General features: G+C 39.7%; 2 protein-coding genes across 2 annotated transcripts in view; both read left to right on the forward strand.

Moving 5' to 3' along the window:
* The first annotated feature begins 269 nt into the window (after positions 1-269).
* On the forward strand, positions 270-16,219 carry LOC143862427 (uncharacterized). The gene is made up of 7 exons (XM_077373476.1): positions 270-438; positions 4,837-4,937; positions 12,819-12,896; positions 13,059-13,130; positions 14,573-14,670; positions 15,337-15,575; positions 15,649-16,219. Exons 1-7 carry the CDS (start codon positions 415-417, stop codon positions 16,093-16,095), a joined length of 1,059 nt encoding a protein of 352 aa, XP_077229591.1. The 5' UTR covers positions 270-414; the 3' UTR covers positions 16,096-16,219.
* A 7,709-nt stretch (positions 16,220-23,928) lies between these two features.
* Positions 23,929-24,758, forward strand: part of LOC143860420 (uncharacterized) — a 28,112-nt gene continuing 27,282 nt past the window's right edge. Inside the window, exon 1 of the mRNA XM_077371042.1 lies at positions 23,929-24,133. Within this exon, the coding sequence (XP_077227157.1) occupies positions 24,110-24,133 (24 nt within the window). The 5' untranslated portion in view covers positions 23,929-24,109. The remainder of the gene's footprint in view (positions 24,134-24,758) is intronic.

Raw genomic sequence — 24,758 nt, forward strand, 5'->3', positions numbered from 1 at the left:
TTTAGAAAAAAATATAAATTTTTTATTCCTTTCCCAAATTTCAGCCAAAATTACTGAAATTTCGGCTCAAAAAATCAACATTTCGAGTGTCTTTACCAAATTTTGGCCGAAATTTTGCCGAAACCGAAATTTCAAACATGGCTGCAGCCCCATCGTGAAATGCCTTTTGCGACGGACGCTAGCAAGTCCCATATAAAAAAAATCAAACGGCGCCATTTCCATGTTTTACTGTGCCCTTGTCAATTCAATTTTTTGAGATAGACCAATGAGGGCGCCCTTTTAACTGGTTTTTGAATGGGCGCCCTTTTAGTCTCTCAGTCCTCTTATCGTGGTTTCTAGGGTTTTCTCAACTGGAAACTGAGAAAAGGGTTTTCTTCTTCCTGGACTGTAAAAAGTATTGTTAGATTTTCCACCATGGGCACGGCCCAATTCAAAATGGTATGCAATTTCAAACCATCTCTTCTATAACCCTTGTAGATTCCTTGATTTTCTCTGCATTTTATGCCACAATAAGTCTTTTAATTTCATTCTTTTGATACACAACGATTGATTTTGTTTTATATTGTTCAAAGTAGGTGATATAGAAAGATAAACATTCGCAAAAAAAGAACAAAAGGTTAAAAATCTGTTAGGCCACGTTTGGATACCAACAAGATTTATATTTGGATTTAGTTGATATTTTTGAACTGGATCAGATCCTTAGATTTCCAAATCAGCTACAACAGTGCCAAAAATTCCAATTTTCGAATCTGTTCTGCTAGACATTATTTGGAAATCAATATTTGTGGCAACTTCCTTCACCATCGCTGCGAGACTTTCTCTCTCTCTCTCTCTCTCTCTCTCTCTCTCTCTCTCTCATGAAGATGATTGATATGTTTTGTATCCAAAACTCAAATCCAAATCAAAATACAAATGCATGAGGTATCCAAGATTCAACTGTTGATTGGGTGTAAATCTCACCATTGGATCATCTTGGTGGTAGATTAAGGAAGTTGGTTAGATGGGGTAACTTAAATATATCAGGCAACCAAATAGATTAGTTTAGGATATTCTATTTTTATCTATTTCCACATTCATCACTTATTACTAGCTTTGCTTATCCATTTGAGTGTTTTGGATACACTCATTAGGACTGATTGTAATTACATTCAAGATTAGTGAAAATCTTTATTCTGTCAAAATCCCATGGTTGAAAATGTATGTGTATCGGAGAAGAACATCCGTATAAGCATTTGCACATGGCATGATATGTTAGTGATTTTGCATTTTCAAAATCATGATATTACATGTTTTAGTGTTTTGGAAAATGTTTTATCAAAAGCGTTTGGGAAAAAGAAAATGTTTTCTTGGAAATATTTGCTTTTACAAAAGGATGTAGAAGTGTAGTTGAAAAGATAGTTCCACATCGGATGAGAGAAAAGAAAGAGAAGGGCTTATAAAGCACTACCTTTTCTAACTCTTGTTGATTGCACATTGGGTTGAACCCATGGTTGGACCCGCGGGACGGTGCAACGCACCGTTCGCACACGCGCACGCGCGCGCGCGGCGTGGGCAATGGGCTATAGGGCGCATAGTGGCGCTTTATTGGCGCTTTTTTAGGCGCACGTCGCGAGGAGCGATTGGAGCATTTAATTTTTCCAGATTTGATCTGCACCGTTGGATCAAGATGAAGGTGGACCGGTCAAATGGTTCGCAGGCCCATCAAGCCGAATGGTTCAGTTGGGTTGGGCTTCGGTTCGGGCCTAACGGTCGGCCCAACGGGCCCATGACTCCAACGGTCAAAGGGTGTGATCAAATGGGTTGTGTCCCTTCCCCCAACGGTCATGTGCCAAGGGGGTGCGATCCACACCATAGATGGTTGATCTAACGATGACTGGGTTGGAGAGAGGATTTACTCAAACCAACAGTCACCTCTAGAATCGATCAGGACCATTCAATATCAATGGGTGCGATCTAACGGTCAGATTTCAAACATTCTGGAAATGTGCCCTGTACAGGTGTTTTTCACACTGAAAAGACACCAGATGGTCTATAAAAAATGTGCAAACTTCTTATTTCAGATAGAAATCGAATTGGCAATTCTGACTGATTTTACACTCTCTTCTACACTCCTACAAAAATCCCCAAGTATTTCTACATATTGTTTTTTCTTTTGTTTACTGTTCTAGATACTGTTTTTCTGCAGAAACAGAATCTAGAGATTTCTCTAAGGCTTGAAATTTCGGAAGGGCATTTCGGGTTTGATTCCGCTAGTGCTACGCGTCATCAAACATTAGTAGGGCTTCCCTACTAGGCTTCATTGTATCTTGGAGGCAATTCGCGGATCTTCTTTGCACACTACTAGTGGGGGCGAATCTTGTCTTAAGGAAAGTGATATCACGCCTTGAAGCAACAAGTTTCTGTTTTCTATCATCAACAGTACCCTCAACAAATTTTCCAACATGATATTCCTGACCAATGATAGGAGCTAGTAGATCGATCATAATAGCTTCCATAAGAGCTTCAATAAGAGGTAAGTCGAAGAATGCCAATACAACTAATTGAATACTAAGGAAGTGCAGGAAGAGGGTAGTGTAGATAGGCAGACCCATTAGGGCTTTTTATAAAATTTCCAAAATACTCCTATCTAGGTGAAATGACCAAAATACCCCTATCATATAGAAAATGACCAAAATAACTTTATATCTTGGAAAATTAAAATACCCGTACCTCATGAAAAATGATTCAAATAGATTTAGACAAAGTTTGTGTATCCATAATAAGTTAGTGTATCCGCAATAAATTTGAGAAAAAAAGAAAAATTAAGAAAAGAAAGCAAATAATTAAAAATTCCTAAAAGATGAAAAAAAAATCCCAAAACACTCCTACCTTATAGGAAATGGCCAAAATAACCCATCTCACAAAAAATAATTAAAATATCCCTATCTCATCAAAAATGACCAAAACACCCATTTTTCTAGAAAATGTTAAAAATACTCCTATCTTGTAGGAAACAACTAAAATAATCATATCTCAAAGAAATTAGCCAAAATACCCTTATCGTATAGAAAGTTGATTAAAATACCCCTATCTCATGAAAAATGATTAGAATACCATTATCTTATAGAAATTGACCAATATACCCTCATATTTTATTTACATCTATCATCTATCATCTATGTGATAAGGGTATTTTTGTCATTTTCTATTAGAGAGGTATTTTGGTCATTTTTCATGGGATATGATATTTTGTTCATTTTATATGAGATAAGGGTATTTTGACCATTTTTATGTGATAAGGGTATTTTGGTCATTTCAATGAAAGGCGGTTAAAGTTGCCCCAATTGCAATTGCATTGAGTGATGTGGATCAAATGGGGCAACCTTGCCTTTTGGCTCTTGCGCCCTTCACTTTATCATTCATCGAAATAATTTTCCATAGAAATATTAACCATCATCAACCAAACTGTAGAATTTAAAATTCCAAAAAATTGAAGGATATGAACCAAATAGTAAAAAAAGCTTTCCAAGAAAAAAATCCATAAAAGAACTTTCCAGGAAATGAGTACTTCCGAGGAAAAAAACTTTCTGCACATCCAAACATGCCCTAAATCTTGTAATTCCAATGAGTCGCGAAGTCTTCTTTACTATTAATTCTTACCTACATTAACCCAAACCTATTATACCCCTACTATTTCCAAACACTTAGGGGCCGTTTGGATACGCGGATTTTAGAATCCGGGATTTCTTCAAAATTGTAGCTAAGAGACAAGAGAAGAAGCGGATCAGCCGTCGTTTTTGACCTCTCGCCCGTCTTTCCGACAGCAAGAGTGCTGGCGATCGTCCCATGTTTCCAGGTTTTAGAAATCGCAGGATGCGGGAGAGATTTCTAAAACCTGGTTTTCTCACTTAAAATACAAGAAACGCTGCCAGGACAGCATACCAGCAGGTTGATCATGACCCTCTTTTCCACTGTTTTCAAACTAAAAACCTGGATTCTAAAATCCGCTATCCAAATGGCCCCTTATTGTTCGCTTCCAATGAGACTTATTAAACTCTTCATATTGATTTTCATTGATGTTTCCCACAGTTTTCCTCTTTACTTTTTTTAAAACTTTTCGCTTTTGATTCCCGCCTCGCTTCTCGCACCTGTTTCCCACTATGGCAACTATGGTCTAATCATTTCATTTTTTCTCAGATTTCCTGAAAATATTGATTTGTATCGGAGAATCTGTCAAAAAAACTACATTTTGGTTGAATATGGAATATGCATGAGATAACTCACTTCTTGAAGTTATGTAGAAATCCTTATTACCATTATCGACGTTACTTTTAATTTCAATATTTTTTTTTTCATTCTAGCGATTTAGCCACAATCTTTTACCCTATTCATTTGTCAAATTGTTGTTGGCTGCTTCAATAGTTCACGATTTTATTTTTATTTGATTTGAAAAAGAAAAATTAAACAAAAGAGAGGAAGCATGATTTCCAAAATTTTATACATTAAGCCTTAGTCTGGTGTCAATCCTCATGATGCATGTTGACCAGAGTTTGGGCCACCATCTACATTGTGAGAAGTATTGCATAACCCAATTACACATGCATTTGATAAACTTGGTGGTTCATGATTTGTTTGTGTGTTTATAATTATTCTTTATAATAGTGAAGGTGTTGCACATTATTCGAGGAAAATAAAATGCCAAGTAAAAGTAGTTTGATTTTATCTTTAAAAAAAAGTAGTTTGATTTTTGTTTCCCTAATTAATAGCTCGTATTTCCATTTTAAATATTTCTCATGGTGAGTACCTCCCACTTTTATTTTTTATGCCTCGAATGTCCAATACCATTATGAGCTGCAGGTCGAGGAGTTGGCATTTCTTATTAAGGACAATTTATCTTCCAAGGATTTTGTTATCTCTGTAGAAGAAGACTTGGTTGATTTTCTCCAAAATGATATGAGGTAATTAAGCATTGAAAGGATAGAAGAGGTTCGTTTATGATGAATTCAAAGACTTCCAGTGCTCATGCTCTTGATGTATTTATGTAGATTGGTATACATGGATAAATACTCCCTAAATATGGTGTTAGTCTTGTTGAGAAACCTATTTGCTTGTGTTTACTAGGAAGGTCTTGTAATTTCTAAAAGTTATTTTTTCTTTTGCACTTAATTTTCTTAGAATATTATAAGAGCAACTTTCATGACACTGGAAGAGTGTTGAATGATGATACATGACAATCATCTATAAGAAACTGAAGCCTCGTCACCTGTAAAGTAATTCATGTTTTTTTTGAGTGGCTGTAATGTAATTTGACCATATTTAGTAAACTGATGCCTCGTCCCCTGTAAAGAATCCCATGCATGATATCCGTGGCTTCTAATAATGTGTCATTCAAAATCTTTTTGGAGAGTGCTATATGTCGTAAATTTGACCATATTTAGAAATATCCTCTTCCTCCTTTCCGTACCTCCATTTTTCACCTCTCTTCCTTTCGTTTCTTGTTTGTTTCTTGATATCTCTTCATTTTTTATGCTCTCTCAAAAATCTCTAATGGCATCCCTTTCACCTCTATTACCATCTTCTGAAACCCCTTTTCTCATACTCTCAACTGGGTACTATCAAACATGCCAATAATAACTATCTTCTTTGGAAAGTTCAAATCCTGCTAGTTGCCTGTGATTAGGGTATTCTAGATTATCGCAAAGACCTAACCATCCTTTCAGATGACTATGAGGAAGGAAGTGATAACACTGTTGGGGAAGACAATGCTCCCTATTGGGATACTAAGGACCATCATATCATCTCTTGCATAAATTCTACGCTATCTACTATGGTTCTCGCACAAGTCTTGGACTTTACTTATGCTTGAGATCTATGAAAATCTCTTGAAGATTCTTTCTTTCAGCAGTTTGAAGCTTTCGTAATGTAATTTCTGGTGGAAATCTAGGACAATAAGAAGTGCGTTCTATCTGCTCATCAATACTTATCAAAGGGAGGAGTATTTTGAAGCAGCCTTTAAATGACCGTGGCAATGTCTCAATGGTCTGAGAGATGGTTATCAAATCTCCAGCCTCTTTAGCAGCATGCAAATAGTTCCTTTCCTTTACTGGATTGAAATTTCTTCGTCTGCAATATGATGGGATTTAAGCCTTATCTAAGGCTTCAGCTAAGACTTTTTCTCCACAACCATCTGCATTTTCCAGAGAGTTCCCTTCATTTATTGGATTGAAAGTCTTATGCTATTTGATGGGCTTCAAGCCTCATCTAAGGCCTCAACTAAACATTTGCTCCATAGCCATATACACATGCTAACTTTGGGGCATAATATACTACTTTACCTCTGATGGGGGGCCATCTATGACACGTGGAGAGAAGGAAAATCCATCAGTCCTCAAGTAGAACCCATGTGGAGAATTCCCTTGCTATAGGGGTCTTTTCTTTTATTCTTTGCCATTGCACCAACTTGCCTATGAAGAAGAAGGGTGGAATGATGATGGGCCTATGCACAACCCTCCTTCATGTCCCCAACATCATAGAGCTCCAAGTCCGGCAACACGTGAAGAAGAGGATTGGGATGATGATGACTATGAGCGTAACCCACATAGATGAGACCTAGTTGGGGATATCACAAAGAAGGTCAAAGTTATGAGACCTAGTTGGGGATATCACAAAGAAGGTCAAAGTTGAGGCCCCATCTTTTGATGGCTGACTTGACCCGCCTTCCTCGACTGGCTAACAGTCATGGACGACTGGTATGACGTGTCTGAACCCCGACGAGTTAGGTTTGACAAGATGAAGCTTATGGGTTCAGCTCGATTTTATTGGATCGACCTCAAGTGCCATTATGATACGATGGGTTACGAGCTTGTAGAAACTTGGGATGAGATGAAAGAAAAGCTAAAAGAAAAGTATCTCCCGAAGACCTATAAGGCATGTCTCTTGAGCCAAATGCAAAGGGCAACGTGTCTACTGCCAAATACATGACTCAATTTGATGAACTAAATGTCCGTTGTGGGACTCAGGAAGAGCCAAGTCAGACCCTTTCCAGGTTTTGAAATTTGAACAGGGTTAAAATATGAACTTCGAAGAGACATGGCTCCTCACCCAGTAGTTTCTGTCAAACAGGCAATCCAGGTAGCCTTAGAATTGGAATCTTACTAGAAATCTTCCGCCCCTAGGAAGTTTGGCAATCAAGCTCGGGAGTTTCCTAATGGAAAACCCTTTCAATTAGCTCCCACTAGACATAAGTCCAGTAACACTTCACAATTTTAGTGGAAAGACACCAAAGGAAAACGAATAGTTGGTGAGGCTCCTAAAACTAGTAACACGACAATGTGCCAGAATTGCAAAGGTATGGGAAACTAGTAACACGACAATGTGCCAGAATTGCAAAGGTATGGGCCACTACTCATTCCAATGTCCCACCCGGAATTTGCTTACCGAAATAGAATGCGAAGGTGAGGATCAAGACAAGGGTGCTGAGGTAACGGACTATAAACCCGAGGAGAGAACTAGCAATGATGAGGAACTGGAAAGTGAGGAAGACATCCCCAGAGTGAGTGTTGTAAGATGCATGGTTTCTTAACCCAAAATTGAAGAAGATTGGAAGAGAACCAGCATTTTTTATACTTGTACCAAGCATGGGGATAAAGTGTATAAAGTCCTAATAAACAGTGGGAGTTGTATGAATGTTGTATCTCAAGCTGCTGTCTCTAGGATGGGGCTCACACATGAACCTCACCACCATCCCTACAAGGTTGCTTGGGTAGATCAGTCCACCATTCTTGTAACCCAGCGATGCCTTGTTCCATTACATTACGACACCTGTAAAGAACGAATTTGGTGTGATGCTTTGGACATGGTTGTTTGATCAAGATGGAATATGCAAATTATGAGCTGGAGTGCAAAGAATCAAAGATTGTATATGCTCTCGTGGCCAAAGAGGATAAAGCTTCATCACTTGAGCCACATGTCGAAATTCCAAGGGAAGTCATTCCACTTCTTTAGGTATTGAAAGAACTCATCCCTGGAGAACTCCCAAATGAATTTCCACATATGCGTGACATCCAACACGCCATTGACTTGGTGCTGGGATCAACACTTCCTAATCTTCCCAATTATAGGATGAACGCTGCTGAACACATCGATTTGAAGAAGCAGGTAGATGAACTCGTGCGGAAGGATTTTATTCAAGAAAGCCTTAGTCCATGCGATGTACCTGCATTGCTCACACCAAAGAAGGATGGAAGCTGGTGAATGGGCGTGGATAGTTGAGCAATCAAGAAAATTACCGTTAAGTATTAGTTTCCTATACCTAGACTCGATGATATGCTTGACATAATGGCCGGCTCCGAAATTTTTTCAAAGATTGATTTAAAGAGTGGGTAACATCAAATCCGCATTCGACTCGGGGATGAGGGGAAAACCGCCTTGAAGACAAAGGATGGTTTGCATGAATAGCTGGTCATGCCTTTTGGTTTGACCAATGCACAAGTACTTTCATGCAAATTATGACCTAGATGCTAAGACCAGTCATCAGAAAGTTTTTGGTCGTGTACTTCGGCGATATCTTAATTTATAGTTGCACCAATACATCTCACCCGGAACACTTTCGACAAGTCTTTTAGGTCCTTAGAGAGGAAAAATTATATGCAAATTTAAAGAAATGTTCCTTTCTAAGTAACCAAGTGATATTCCTTGGATTTGTCGTCTCATCCCGCTGACCCTAATAAGGTCCGCGCGATTGTCGAATGGCCTGAGCCAATTTTATTCACAAAGTGCTCAGTTTTCACAGTCAAGCCACTTTTTATTGGAGATTTATGTGGGGATTCAGTTCCATTATGGCTCCCGTTACTGATTGCATCCTATAAGGGGAGTTCAAATGGACTAAGGCTGCAACCTAAGCCTTCAGGAGATGAGAATGACCGAGGCCCCTATCCTCCGTCTGCCAGATTTCTCAAAAGGGTTTGAAGTGGCTTGTGACTCTTCAGGGGTTTGGTGGTGTCTTAAGTCAAGAAGGCCACCCCATTGCTTATTTCAGTGAAAAACTTAATGAAGCCAAGCACCGGTACTCGACTTATGACAAGGAGTTCTATGCGGTAGTTCAAGCTTATTGATACTGGAGACATTACTTTGACCACCAAGCCTTGAAATATCTTAACTTTGAAAAAATTGAGCCCAAGACATGTGAAATGGGTAGAGTTTCTTCAAGAGTATACTTTTGTTCTCAAACTTCGAGCTGGTGTTGAGAACAAGCCTGCTAATGCGTTGAGTCGCATTAATGTGCTTCTTCATTTGATGAGCATTGAAGTAATTGGGTTCGAAAGCGTCAAGAATGATTATGCAACATGTCCTGACTTGGAGCACATATATGCTTCCTTAAGGGTAGTGCACCCCAACAAACCTCCTGATTACCTGATTCTGATTCGGGAAGGATTTATCTTCAAACTCAGCAGACGCCGCCTCCGACGATCTTCTCCTTGAGACTTCATTGTGTGGGAACTTCATGCTCGTGGCTCTGCTGGTCATTTTGGTCGAGACAAGACCATTGCTGTAGTCGAAGATCAATTCTATTGGTCGAGTCTTAAACGAGATATTGCAAGAATAATTGGCCGATGCCGAACTTGTCACTCGGCTAAGCATGGATTTTCTTTTGGGCCTTCCTAAAACATCAAGAGCTCATGATTATATTTTCGTTGTTGTGGATCACTTTTCAAAAATGGCCCATTTCATTCCTTGTGCTAGGACATTTGATGCTTCAAACATTGCAAAGCTCTTCTTTTGAGAGCCTGTTAGGCTTCACGGCCTTCCTAAAACTATAGTGTCTGACAAAGACGTCAAATTTACCAATTACTTCTGGAAGACACTATGGCAAATCTTGGGAACTAAATTGCAATTTCCTTCAACTTTCCACCCACAAATTGACGGTCAAACCGGGAAACTATTATAGCACTCACTTTTGTGACAGGTCGCGAATGTCAGAGCATTTTTGGGAACTGTAAATAACCTTTTGACAGCCCTTTAAACACTAAAATACAAGAAGCTTTCGCAACCTATCAAAAAAGGGGAGTGCTAAAATCATTTCCCCCCCCACACACACACACGCACATGCACGGGTTATCATTCTTAGCCAACGGTGACTGGCTAAATGAGCGCCTTTGGGCGATGGTTCAATGTTCTAGAGGATGGGTGAGCTTCGAGGTGAGGGAGAGATGGCGGAATTATATGGCCCGGCCTTACGCCATGTTGCCATAGGAGATCGTAGAAACATGATTTCAGAGTGCCTTGAAAGGCGGTATCCTCGTAGCTTGAATAACCACTAGTAGGGATATGGATGGAGGTATTCGGTAGCTGTCAATTTTTTCTGCCTTTCGGAGCCTTAGTAAAAAATGGGTGGCGCCCTTAGTATCTAAATAGAGGTAGTAGCCTTGGTCATAGATAATATGGTATGGACCTGAAAGCCTTTAGATCTTATAAGGGAGAAAGGGTTTGATGGAACTTTGAGTCTTTGGTTTAGGTGGTGGCCTCCGGATGTCTGGCCCCGAATGACTGGCTATAGGTGTTCATGTAGTAGTAGCCGAAATTCAAGTATACTGCTTGCCTTAAATCCAAGTAGTTCAAATTCAGTGAATCTATGTGAAACTAACCTAGAGCAGAGGGAAGGCTTATTCAGGTGAGTGATCCTCCCTGGTATTCAATACAGGCAAAGAAGAGGGGGCATCTCTCTCCGGAGGGGACTCATTCAAGGTTGGACGAAAAGAGGACTGTCTTTTCCTCCTGATCTACTTTAGGACCGTTAAAGATCTATTCCGTACTGGCCAGGTTTTGAAATATCAGTTTCAAAAGGACCAGGAGATCAATTCTTATAGTCGGCCCGTAATGCCTCTCTTCATTTGCTTGCCTCCTTCCAGCCCAGAATGCTTGGCCTTCTGAGCCAAGTCGATCTTTTAAGCTTGGCTTCATCCCGGAAGCGAAGCTTCTACGACGAGTCGCTTATCCCCTTCTCCACTCTCTTTGGCGGAGAAAGCTCTTTGATCTTCCGGGTGAGCTTACGCTTACTCCGTATTTATCTGGTCTGTTGGCCAGAAACACAGTGGGCTCACATTGTTTGGGTGATCCAAACCATTGATTTGATGGGCCCTGGCATTGATAGGGTGTGCCCAAAAAATCAACTCCATAGGATCATCCTAACCCTTCGATTTGAGGAGGTTAAAAATGGACAGATTTTTGGAGGTTTATATGAAATCCCAGGTAGGATGGCAACCCAAGAGGCCCCTGTCAAAGAAATTCCTTCTAAAAGACGGACACCAAACCACCCTGTTTTCTATACTTTTGAAATATTTGAAGCTAAGAGAAACAACTGCGGATGTGAATCCTTCAATGGGATATCTGTACACCATATGTCCCGCTAAAATCTGACTCTCTCCCCATCATATACTCTGAATTTTACCCCTTCCATAAACTTCATTTTGAAGTACATTATATCCCTCCAAATGATTTTCCCAGGCTTTCTGAACTTATCGTCTGTCTCCCAGCCTCCTACACAGGACCTATATTTACTAGCGATGACTTTCGCCCACAGATTGTGACCCTCCTCGCCATATCTCCATATCCGTTTTCAAGGTAAGCCTACCCCTTTTGGATACAAGTTTCTTTTCCAAGCGTCACGCCTTCTCTCTACTCTATCCACTATAGGTTCCCAACTTTCTTTTTTAGGTTTACCAACCCCCAAGGGTAACCCGAGATAAGTGGATGGCAAGGGTCAACCGAGCACCCCATTATACCTGCCAAATCCTTAAGCTTCTCATCCAGGATGTTTATGCCAAATACTCTCGATTTATGGAAATTAGTTTTTTGACGTGTGATCATTTCATAGCATTTGATGATAGCTTTTAAATTTGCCACTTGGAGAAGATCCGAAGAACTAAACAACGTGTCGTCCGCAAATTGTAGATGGGAGATCTCTAAAAGATCATCCCCCACCACAAAACCCTCTATTAGCCCTTCTTGTTTTCCCTTTTCTATTAATCTACTTAGTGTTTCTGCAACAATCACAAAAAGGAAAGGGATAGGGGGTCGCCTTGTCTCAGGCTTTTGGAGGACTTTAAAAAACCTTTAGGGGATCCATTAACTAACACTGAGAACCATGCTCACAAGATGCACTTTCTCACGCACGACCTCAATTTCATACCAAAGCCCATTTGCCCAAGCTGATAGTCTAGACAATGCCATTCCACCATGTCATAGGCCTTCTCCGTATCCAATTTACATACGATTCCTTCTTTACCCATCTGTGCGTTGAAGGCAATCGTCTCACTAGCAATTAGAGAACAATCCACAATCTGTCTCTCAGTTATGAAAGCACACTGGGAGGAGGAAACAATTATTGGCAATACCCGTTTTATTCTTTCCGCTGGCACCTAGTCAACACCTTATATAGACAACCAGCAAAGCTGATCTGTCTGAAATCTGAAACCTTCAATCCACCCTTGGTTTTAGGTATAAGGGCTATAAACGTGGCACCTGTTCCCCTATCAAGTTCCAAACCTAATATGAAGTTCCTTCTTATTTATTATTTATGTCACACCTTTGGTATCCAGTCTTCTTCTGCATTGTCATTATATGGGATCATGATAAATTCTATTTATTGTTCGTTATTGGTATTATTCTTCTAAAGGGTTGGGCAGATAAGCTCAGAATTGTGTGAAATGCTCAAGGTCATAAAAGATTATATCTTACTCTTGTACTTTTTCCTGGAGTTGCTAAGATTTTGAAACTGGGGTCCGGAGGCATATTCTTTTTAATATGGCCATTGTATGTGACAACAAAACATGTGATCACAGTTCAGCTAAGGTCTTGGAGCTGGAACCAATGAATTCATACCACCGCATGCTCGTGCATCGTCTTGCCAATATTTATGGGTAAGCCTCTTTATGATAATCGTATGTGACTTTAAATCCTTTTACCGTTAAGCGTCTTTTCCTCATACACACTTTTAGTTGGTCAGTGGTGATGCCTATTCCCTCCTTTTTCTTCTATTTAAGTTCACAATCTCATTGACAATGATATTTTTTCTCTGCTAGGCTTGAACATAAATCCTATGGTGGGGGACGTGATCGCCATCTACTTTTGGAGCGTTTCCAAGAGTCTTCAATGTATGTTCAGCTCTAAGGAGCATCACCCTGGAAAATTCTCATGATGTTCTGTGTTCGTGTATATTGTCCATGTACTTCAGATTTCATATTTCCTGAAGTGGAATGCCATGGCTCCTTGAAATGAACTTGTCTAATCTTATTTCTTAAAGTTTGTCTCTTTCATTTTATCTTACACGATTTGACTGTGCTCTTCTATTCATATATATGAATACCATTTGAGTGGAAAAGATGGAATCTTCCTGTTATGGAGTTGAGGTTTGCAACTGGATTTTAAGCTACATGCTAGTTTAATTTTGATTTGCCTGGTCTGAGTTGTTCTCAGTTTGATATGCTTATGATCAATTTGCCTTGTCTTTGCGTTCTTACTGTTGTTAAAGAACTGCAGATGATAGACGCCCAATATCTTGGAGTGTACAAATATCAGTTAGATGTGCAAAAGCAATACTAAAAATAAAGGGTGGCCCAGTGCGTGAGGCTCCCGCCCGTGGTCTGGGGAGGGCTAGATGTACGCAGCCTTACCCCTGCTTTGCAGAGTGGCTGTTTCTGTGACTCGAACCCGTGACCACCAGGTCACAATGGAGCAACCTTTCCGTTGCGCCAAGGCTCGCCCTCGTGCAAAAGCAATATTTAACAATGTATAAAATCTTCGGTACTTTTTTGGAACAATGTATGGTGTTGAGAAGTGGATAGGGTAGAGAAGAAGGAGAAGGGTGAGGGAGAAGATGAGGGATTCTCTACTAAGGAGCTCTCCCATGTAATACAATGTATATATAGCGTAGGCTCCATATTTGTTAATATTTTAGTGTGATTCTTTCGGTGTTTGGTTTATTTGCTTTAGTTTGACATGACCCATCATTGGATGACCTTAATGGCATAGTATGTAATTTTTACTAAGTGATTGTAAAATTCATGTAGGCCGTGGGGTTTGGAGTTTTTACTCTCCACAATCTCACTTTCTCCTTTTCCTTCTCTCTTCTCTCACATATCCTCTCCTCCCTCTATAAGAAGTATTTTTGGAAGATCATGGCTTGAAGTGTTATAAATTTAGAACATCACTGTAATTAGATGTTTAACATAATATTATAGATGTTAAACTGCTATAAATTTAATATGCCTTCAACATCTAATTACAGTGATGCTGTAGGACTTGAAATTGTTACTCCATTTGTGATGTTTTGATCTTGCTTTCAGATAGTGTCTTTACCACATTCTTGTGTTAATTTCTGTTGTCTTTTGATTCTCTTTAGTTCCATAGAATTTTCTATCTTATATTGTGTAGTTGCTTCTTTGTCACTTGGTCATTGAAAAGACATTTCTATTTCTAATTTGTTTGAAAATTAAGTGGACAATATTTCATTGAATGCAACAATATGCTAATGGTCAATACCTCATGTTATTATTGTCTTTTCGAAAGAACTTCAACTATTTTGTTTGAATTGCAGACCTTCTGTCCTTGTTAGTGATATTTTACGGCAATATGATGGGTATAAATCTCAAATGACATCAACAAAATTGTTAAAGAGAAAAGACCCTTCACCAGGTACAATTTTAATGAGCCCTGAAAGTGTATGGTAGGTGACCATTTCCTACTTATGGCTATTTCATTTTGGAAGTCCATTTTCCACTTACCTCAATTTTGCAGTCTTCAGTTCTCCGTAGTTAATAATGGTGGAGATCACAGTTTGAAGTGTTTCCTTATACAATGACATTCATCTTGTTAGCTAGCAGTTTAGTCCAGTCTTTTGCCTTTTTTTAATCGATATCTGAATTTGTTAAAAGAAAAAAAGGATACAAGGGTAAACCTCCAGAAAGCAAAAGGCTTACAACAAAAGTTTTTTTTTTTTTTTTTCAATTTTAAAAAGATATTCTAAAAGCACCTTCATTGGCGCATGCAAATCCCCAAGAGATTGTATTAGCGGACCAGAAGTTTCGTTTCATCATGTTAGATGGTCAGCCAACGAGATCATGGATGATTTATGACCATCTCCGAGTCTATACTTTTGATGTGGCTATTTGAGTGGCCTGCTTTGGTGTCCCTCTTTGTGCTTTCACTTAAGACCATCTCAGTCTTGTTGATATTACTAGTCATTTGGTAATTCTGTTCTTATAATTCTTCTACATTAGTTTCCTACATCTTGTTTCCCATTGATTTGCGCCGCAGCACTTAGAAATTTTCTCCCATTCTATGACTCGAGCTTTCTTTCAGAGATGGTGCCATTTGACCTCAACCGAGAAGCTATGGAACAGGTCACAGAACCGACGAGGGTCGGCGAGAGGCTGACTAAGAAGGCTCGGGCTGATCCCCCCTCAACCGAGCTGAATGCGGGGGCTTCACTAACCATTGGTGATGAAGCCTCTTCGCCTTTGGCTCAGATCACTCCGACATCTGTTAAAAACCTTCCGAGTGGCGTGCTCGCTCACTCGACCTACGACGCCATCAAGCAGGTGAACACTTGGCTCGACCCTTTCTTTTTTACCCTTAGGATTTTTCCAAACACTCAGCTCGTTTTTTTTGCAGTTTTCCAACTATGCCACTGCTGCCACCCAAAGGCTCTCGTATTTGGCAATCATTTATAAGAAGAAGATCGACCAAAACAAGAAGTTGAAGGCCGACGACAAGCAGGTTATGGGCGAGCTCAAAGCAGCCATGGTGGAGCAGGCCACTATGGATGAAGAGATTGCCCAGCTGAAGGGTGAACTAGCTGCTGCGAAGAAGGTCGTGGCCATGGTGAAAGATGCTGCGGAGAAGGTGGTGGCTGAATTGAAGGGGGCCACACAGAGGGAGTTGGCCAAAGTGAAAGTGGTTGCTGCACAGACTCTGCCCAAGACTCAGGAGACTGCTGCTAAGGAGGTCGTTGAAAATTACAAGGCCTCCTCCCAGTTCGAGGACGATGTGGTTGATGACGCGATCAAGCAGGCCGAGCAGACCGAGGCGGGACACGAAGAGCAAGGCGTAGGATCTTAGGTCTCAGGTTCCCTTCCTTTAGCCGTCATCTTTTTTGTAATTGGCCTTGAAGCCCCCTCATCCTTTTTGTAATTGGCCTCGAAGCCCTCATCTGTAAATCCTTTTTGAATCAATGAAAAGACTTTTTGCGTGTATTTGTTCTCTTCTTTTTTTATTGATCTGATCTTGATGACCTCTTGTTTTCCTGAAGGGTGTATAGGCGCAGATTGGTTTTACCGAGCTTGATAGTTCCGCATTTTTCTTCAAAGTAATGTGGCCCAGCTCGGTCTTGGTTGCGCCTTTGATCCGGAGTGTTCTTCACAACCTGCGACTTTCTTCCAACTGTTTGGGCTTAGCTCAGTATTTCGTGTCAGGTCCGCTATCGACCAAAGGGGGTTATGACCCTAACCGATCAGGTCGGTTTTATGGGCACCTCGCCTATGCTTCTTATGTGTGCTAGCCAGTCCCCATCTGGCTTCGGGCACCAGGTTGAGGTCAGAGAGCTTCGAGGTGACTGGTATCAGGTCAATCAAGTCCGGCATTGCCACTGCCCTCCGAGCCTAACATGTTGTAGGACTTGTACCAACCTAAGGTCGTCCCCAAATATCAACTCAATCCTTTCTGGTCGGCATTGATATGCTCGACCAAACTGTGTTCGTATCAAGATTTGAGATTGGGTCACTGTGGTCGGTATTCGACGTGCTCAACCTGGGGTGGTCCCCGGGTTTTAGGGTGGGCCACATAGGTCGGCTTTTAAGTGATCTATTCGAGTTAATCCTCGGATTTGTGATTGAGATATTCTACCTGGGGGTCCCCTGTTTGACATCGTCTTGAGCTGGTCGGTATTGAGATTACCAACTGACCTGAGGTGGTCCCCAGATTTGGCTTTGATTCTTCTTAGTCGGTATTAGTGAATCGACCTTGTCTGAAACTTGCGCAATTTTTGTAGGAAAAACAACTTACTGATAAATTAAGATTAGAATTACATTGAGGAGTCACAGAGGTCCTGCACTGAGCTGGCTCTCAAAGATGACATGCACTCAAAAAGAAAACGGAAAGGAGGGATGGAGTTGAACTTCGTGGGGGACTATCCGATGCTTAAGGAGCCAAATACATGAATGAAGCTATACTGTAGAGTTATCACTGCTTGACTGCTTCACTGCTATTGTTCAGCTAGAGATGAAGAGTAGTGAGAACTGATTACGAGATACATACGTTGAAGTTTGGTCCTCCTTTTATAGACTAGAATCCTAGGAAGTTATGGAAAGTTGCCTTTTTTCAGAGTCTTTTGTGATTGGACAAGCTCCCGGAAATCTCAATTTCCAAGTTTACCCCCTGCTGTGATTAGTTTATAGGGTTTCTAGAAGGGTTGTGAAATTACTCTCTTACCCATAACCAGCCTTTAAACCTTCTGGTACCATGTCTCGGCTAGAGCCTAGAGCACTGTGGAGGCTTTCGGTCCCTTCTGGCTACACGAGATCGAACCCTCACAACAAGTGAATCGTTTGCACAAGAAACATAGTACTGCGTCTTGACATACAGCTTTGGTAGTGTTCATAATCATAGGCTTCTTACAGGACACTAGATTTTACCCCTAACAGTGTTGCTTGACATCTTATGCAGGAGAAGATATCTGGGTCCTATTTGGATTGCATAGAAAATACTTCTAGCCGATTTTTTTTTCTCTTTACACTAACTAGAGGGGAATGATTTGGGTATGCCTTGTTTATTTGGTTATCATAAATTTAGGGCCCGTTCGGATGCCGAGAAGATTTTGATTTGGATTTCTCACATTTGCTGCCCTTTTGCGTTGTGATTTGGATGCGGATCAAATCCTTGGATTTCAAATCAGCAACTGACAGTGAAAAAAATCAGATTTCCAGATATGCTGTGGAAATGAGTAATTGGAAATCCGAAATGAGTAATTGGAAATCCACAGATCTGGCAGTTTCCTTCTCCCTCTTTGCTCCTCAACCTCTTCCCTCCAGTAGGAAGTGCCCCCTTCCTTGTCTCTCTCTCCCTCAACATCAGCTGGCGGATCTACTCATTTTGTATTTAAAACTCAATTCCAAATACAAATACAAAATATGAGGTATTCAAACGTGTTACGAACCTAACGGATTCGATCTTCTTAGAGGAAAGATCAGCCTCTTGACCCACTTCGAGGGAAGGGTCATCCTCCTCTGTGCACAAAACACACTATTTTGGGGATAAAATTCTCATTGAACAAAGAAAGGCTACGTACAAGTTATTTATTAAAAGTCCCTAACTAGATAAGCCTTATCTTTAAGACTCCTAACTAACTAAATAACTACAAAGCAAATCTCAAAATAACAAATATCTGAACCGATTTATTCAGCCAAGGTGGGACCCAAATAAGCATGTAACAAAACGAGTCCTTGAGGTTTTTCTATATAAAGTTGAACCCTACTGGTTCAAGCTATAGTTTTCATGTGTAATCAAATAAGAAACAAGAAAACATGAAATCTTTGAAACAATTTTCCTTTCTAATCTTTCCAGAAAAAAAAATTCCTGCAATCCAACAGGACAGGGAAAAATATTTGTTGGAAATAATTTTTTGCATGGATTTTTTCGAGAAACCAAAAATTTCCCTATTGGATCATAAAATTTTTCTTTCCATTGTTTTTATTTCATAGAAATGTCTTTAGGGCTATTTGGAACTAGGGCGGAAATTTTGAAAAACAAAAATTTCTTGAAAAAAATTCCATGGAAAAAGAAATTCTAGCATCTATCGGGATAGGGATTTTCCTCGAAAATGAAATATTTTGGTATCTGTAAATATTTATGGAAAATGAACTAGCTAAATGTTGGAAAAGTAACTTTTCAGGGAACATATTTTTGTAAGTGGAACCCTAACGAGGCTTGATAAATCAAGGACCCCAAAACCTTTCACGCCAACCCAATCCTTGGACCATGGCAAAGGCCCAAAACTAATTTCGTTTTCTTTTACTCGTTGAGATATGACATGATTTAGGGTGGTAAGTGTTGATGAAATTGGTGGTGAGAAATTGATAAACTTTGCTTCAAGGCATGTTACTAGTTAACGCTTTCCTTAAGACGATATTCGCACTCAGCATTTGAATAATGATGTGCACAGAGGATCCACTATTTTGCCTTCAAGATACAATGAAGTCCAATAGATAAAATCTATTGACGTATGTTGACGCTATGCACAAGCGGAAATAAACCCAAAACACCTTTGGATTTGACATGTGAGAAAATCTGATCTCCATTTCAGCAGAATAATAACAATAACCAAAAAGATGCCGACAACAATAAAAGACTAAGATGGCTTAGAAAGAGATGGGAAGGCTGTTTGCGGACCATTTGCGGACCATTTGATGCATTTTCTGCTTGAATATCACCCTTTCTAGCACCTAATCATTGATGGCAGCTCGGCTCATCTGACCATTAGATTGCGCCAGATCACAATTCTATGGCCCAGATTGCCTCTGTGGACTGCTGGCTTAAGTAAAACCCCACATCCTCTCCCTTAAGTTAAAAATTAAACGTAATTTTTAGTCGAATAATCAGTTCGGGGCTCGCAATCGGTTGTCAAAATCTAAAACAAACATGGCTAAATAAGGAAAGAGCTGCCAACATAATAAAATCAGAGGAATTCTTCATTTGGGCGCGAAATAACTGTGTACTAAGGGTGAGTTTGATATATGGATTTTACTTTCCGGGGGAAAAACTTACACTTGAAAATGAGTTTACCACTTGTTAATTCATTTACCAAAGACAATTTTTATATTCCAGAGTAAAAATTTTCTCCAAAAAATAAAAATACAAAGGCCTAGTTGTACCTGTTATTTTCATTTTTCAAGAAAATAAAATACCCTCTCATGTGGAACGCCCTATTCATGTATCCATGTTATGTTTGAGAACAATAGAAAACAATGACCAAAATACCTTATTCAACTGACCAAAATACCCCTACAGTATGAAAAAGACCAAAATACCTTTATATATTGAAATTGATGAAAAATACCCATACCTGATAGAAAATAACAAAAAATTCCAAATCTAATAAAATGACCAAAGTACCCTTATCATGTCAAAATTTGACTAAAATACACCTAACTCCTGCAAATTGGTCAGCATATGTAGCCCTTATCTACTAGAAAATGACCAAAATATATTAATCTCTTATCTACTGATATTTCTTAGGTATTAGGATTATGCATGCAATAGGCGTAGTTTGGTCATTTTATACAAGATAGGTGTAATTTGGTTCATTTTATGTTCGGAACCGAGGATCTGTTGAACATGTGAATGAGAACCAGACTTGTTGCTACCTCGAGCTATGCTGTCTTTGAAATGCTGCTCAAAGAGGAAGTACAAGAGAGAAATAAAGAGAAAACAGAAATAAAAGAGACGAAAAGAGAGATTGAAGTTCGATTGTTTCATTACATATGAGAATGACTTTTTAAATACAAGAAGTCTTCCAAAACATGTCTTATTCTCCTGCAAATCAGCAACAAAGCTTACCTTATTCTCTTAGATAAACAATAAAAAGAAACCTACCAAACCATACAGGTTATATCTGTAAAAATCTCCTAATTTCCTTCCCTAGACTTTTTCTAGAAAAAGGCATGTATCAACCCCCCCCCCCCCCGCGCCTACAACGACCTTGTTCTAAAAGCCAAACCAACAACGACCTCGTATAACCGAACGCCTTCTCCCTCGTCGTCAAATTCAATACCTTCCACCCAATTAATTGTTGGAACTTGCACCGATGGCCCTGATGAAATATTTCATCGCAGTTGTAACATAACCCACGATCTCTTTGATCTTTAGCTTCGGCGGGTGTAAGGTGCTTGATGGGCGGGTGTAAGGTGCTTGATGGGCGGGATCAAAGGATCCTTTGTTGTGGTAGTGGAACTAGAAGGCAACATGCTTGGTTACATCACCTGAAGCTGAATAGCCTCCTCTTCCTCATGGAGCCTTGCTAAGTTGAAAACTTCAGGAAGTGTGACCGGTTTCATCTTCTGTACACCAACCCTTAATTCGTCATTGAAATTGGTGATGAAAACCTCAATAAGATAGGATTCATATAACCCTTTTACCTTGTTGGACCGCACCTGGAATTCCTTCTGATAATCCAAAACCGTGGAATCTTGGCGTAGCTTAGATAATCAAGCTGCATAATTTTCGCTACGAGTGGGACCGAAACGGGCATCCATTGCTTCCACCATGTCGTCCCATGTTGCCTCTGGCTTATGATCGGTATACCATTGGTACCATTCAAGTGTGTCACCTTCCATATTATGAGCCGCCGCCATTGGCCATTGCTCCGTTGGTAACTGATGGTACTTAAAATAATGCCTTGCTTTGAGGATCCTTCCATTTGGATTTTTCCCATCAAAGCGGGAAAATGTAATCGCATCGACTTCATTTGGATTCCTCACATGGTTCCGAATGATTGATGGTTGCCCCCAGTCGCGCTGCTACCCACAATTATGCTCCCTTGTGCTTGAGAGCGATCGATAGAGCCTTCTGGGTCCTTAGGTGCTGGTTGTAGCTTATTCAATTTTTCTAGGATCTCATATATCATCTGTCGTTTCTAAGTTGTTACGTTCGGAACCGAGGATGTGTTGAACACGTGGACGAGAACAAGACTTCTTCCTACGTCGAGCTACGGTGTCTTTGAAACACTATTCAAAGAGGAAGTACAACAGTACAAGAGAGAAATAAAGAGAGAACAGAAATAAAAAGAGATGAAAAGAGAAATTTGACTTCGATTGTTTCATTACGTATGAGAATGACTTTTTAAATACAAAAAGTCTCCCAAAACATGTCTTACTCTCCTGCAAATCAGCAACGAAGTTAACCTTATTCTCTCCTACAAATCAGCTAAAGAATCCTATTAGATAAACAATAGAAAGAAACCTACCAAACCATACGGATCATATCCCTAAAGATCTCTTAATTTCCTTCCCTAGGCTTTTTTTGAAAAAGGCACCTGTCAGTATGGTATAACTATTTTGTTCATTTCTGTTGGGATTTTAGTTGCCTTCTGGGTCCTTAGCTAATAAAATGTCTCCTTTGGTTGTTTAATATGTAATGTGGGCAAGGAAGTGAGCTCAAATCCCTACAAAATGCAAAATATACTATGGAAATGACCAACTGGTCACGGTTGTCTTTATTTTCCAAACGATAACCGGTTTTGCAAGTGTTTCCCATACGTGATTTTTGTCTATGCAATTCAAGAAACCAAAGTACATTTAATGTGATACTAGGATTGTCCATTAGACATACAACAATGGGCAAGTGAGATGAAGGTCCTCCCTCAATCAACCAAAATTTGTTTTACACTAGAAGGGATGGCCCGGGTAAGAAAAGGCGACGAATATATCATTTCCCATTCACAAAATATACACATTATTGGATGATTTGCTTGATTTGGTAGCCATATGCAGTCTATGAAGAACGCTTCACTGAGGTCAGTGAGGAGCGCCCCACTAGGATACAGTGGGCCCATCTTTGATTAATCCAAACCGTCCATTTGATAATCTTGCGTTAGATCTCCTACAAAAATATATATAAAAAAAAAATACAGCCAACCACCCAAGTAAAATGTTTTTTATGAGAATACCCTATATTCATAAATCCGACCCTACCCATGATAGTTTCTGGGCGGATTTTTAATGTTTAGCTTAGGATAGTGACTAATTTTCAATATTGTAGAACAAAACAAATCTTCACTCACAAAATCCCTACGTTTGGTTGCTGGAATTTTTTTGATTCTTTGGACTTTTGTGGAATTTCCGCAGGAAACCCACGTTTGGTTGGTGGGCCCAAAATAATCCCGAGAACCAAAATAACCCCGCATGAAACCCCAGGAAGGAAAAAAAAAAAAAAAAACTCCTAGGAACCAAAAATAAGCTTGCAGAAGATTTTTTTTCTTCCCAACAATTCAAGCAACCAAACAAGTTTTTTTTTCCCACCATAGTCCAGTCAACCAAACATGGGATTTTTATTTTACCGGGATATTTCCAGGGAGGTTTTTTCCCACCAATTTCCAAGGAAGTTTTTGGTTCCACAAAAATCCCAAGAACCAAAAAAATTCCGGCAACCAAAAGGAGCTAAATGACTTAATATTAAGTCATAAAGTGCATAAATTTAAGAAGGAAAGCGATTCAAAAATAAATTTAAGAAGGAAATTACTTTTTTACTTAACAAACTTAATCACTTTAACAAAAGCAATTATATTAATATTTTGCAAAATATTTTGTTACGTTATTCAAGAAATATTTAAGAATTTTATAAAATGACTATCAGAGTCAAGTCGGCTTTGAGGTTTTTTTTTTTCTTGAAACCCGGCCGGACCCTACCCTAGATTGGGCTTGGTTTTTCAACCCAAAATCCGGCCCAACCCAAGACCCATGATTTCTAAACCCGACCCAGGGTTGGGTTTCAACTAGGGGTGCAACTTGGGCGGGCTCAACCTGAACCTGACGGGTTCAACCCGGAAAAAAGTCGGGTTGGGTTGAGTTCAGGTCGGGTTCAGGATGGGTTTTCTCAACCCGAGTTGAGTTCGGGTTGAGGGCTTTGGCAACCCGACTGGAGTGAACCCAATATTTTTAATATATTATTTTTATTTTTTAAGCCTAAAATCTCGGGTTGGGAACTCAGGTCGGGTCAGGTTGACAAAAACGGTTCCTTGGGTCGGGTCGGGTCGAACCTTGTCGGGTTGGAACTCGGGTTCGGGTTGGCATCAACCCGACCCGAGTTGCACCCCTAGTTGCGACTTGCAACCCTACTAGAAGGGGTGGCCCAAAGAAGAAAAGGGGGAGACTATATCAACTCCCTAGTCCATAACTCACAAGGTCCGAGGGAATTCTTACTGCCTAAAAAAACCAACAAAGAAGTTAGGACGTGTTCTGTAATATAAATATCTAGAAGAATCAAAGCATCATCTCATATGCGAGGAGTTGAATTGGGGTTTTCTCTAGCCCTGGGGTTTTCTTATTAGTAGACTGCAAAAACTATTGCGAGATCTTCTTCCACCATGGCCACGGCCCAATTCGCGATGGTATGATCCTCTTCTTATCCTTCACTGCTATAATATGTCCTTTAATTTTGTTGGAATTGCGAATTTTAAGCTTCGTATGAGAAACCCTAGGCGATTACTAATCTGCACAGCAATGGAATTTGCTTTGTATTGTTCAAAGTATGAGATGTAGAAAGATCGAACATGGATATGGTCTATAAAGTTCAATGATAATTTTAGGGTTTTATACCTAGTTTTTGTACCAGCCTATTTTTGAAAATTTTGAATAATGGGTTTCTAAGCTTTAGAACTAGCCCTCCAGCTGTTTGCTTCTAGATGCAAAAATGTTTTTAAGTGGTTGATTGAACATTATTTCTTTGAGAGTTTTGGTGTTGCTCATTGATTTAGGGTTTTATTCTAGTTAGGATCCATGAATTTTCAGATTTGAAGAGGGAATTGATGGAAAACATTTAATTTGTGTAATCTCCATCCATGTAACTTTTCTATTTCATTTCCTTTTATTCCAATTTACTAACCTATCAGACTCGGCTGAGTCGGCCCATTTTGGCATTGAGCTAAACAGAAACTTGAGAAACGGCCTAATCAATCACAAATTCGGCTTGATCAATGAAAACCTTGTTTTACTTGTGTGAGTAATTCATTGACT

This window comes from Tasmannia lanceolata, unplaced genomic scaffold (assembly GCF_043159265.1).
Source record: "Tasmannia lanceolata isolate RefF3 unplaced genomic scaffold, GAP_Taslan_0.1 ptg000037l, whole genome shotgun sequence".
Lineage (NCBI taxonomy): Eukaryota > Viridiplantae > Streptophyta > Magnoliopsida > Canellales > Winteraceae > Tasmannia > Tasmannia lanceolata.

Coding starts and splice junctions, on each gene's coding strand:
- LOC143862427 (XM_077373476.1), top strand. CDS start 415: ATGGGCACGGCCCAATTCAAAATG. Junction 439..4,836: donor GCACGGCCCAATTCAAAATG/GTATGCAATTTC, acceptor TATGAGCTGCAG/GTCGAGGAGTTGGCATTTCT. Junction 14,671..15,336: donor GAGAAAAGACCCTTCACCAG/GTACAATTTTAA, acceptor GCTTTCTTTCAG/AGATGGTGCCATTTGACCTC.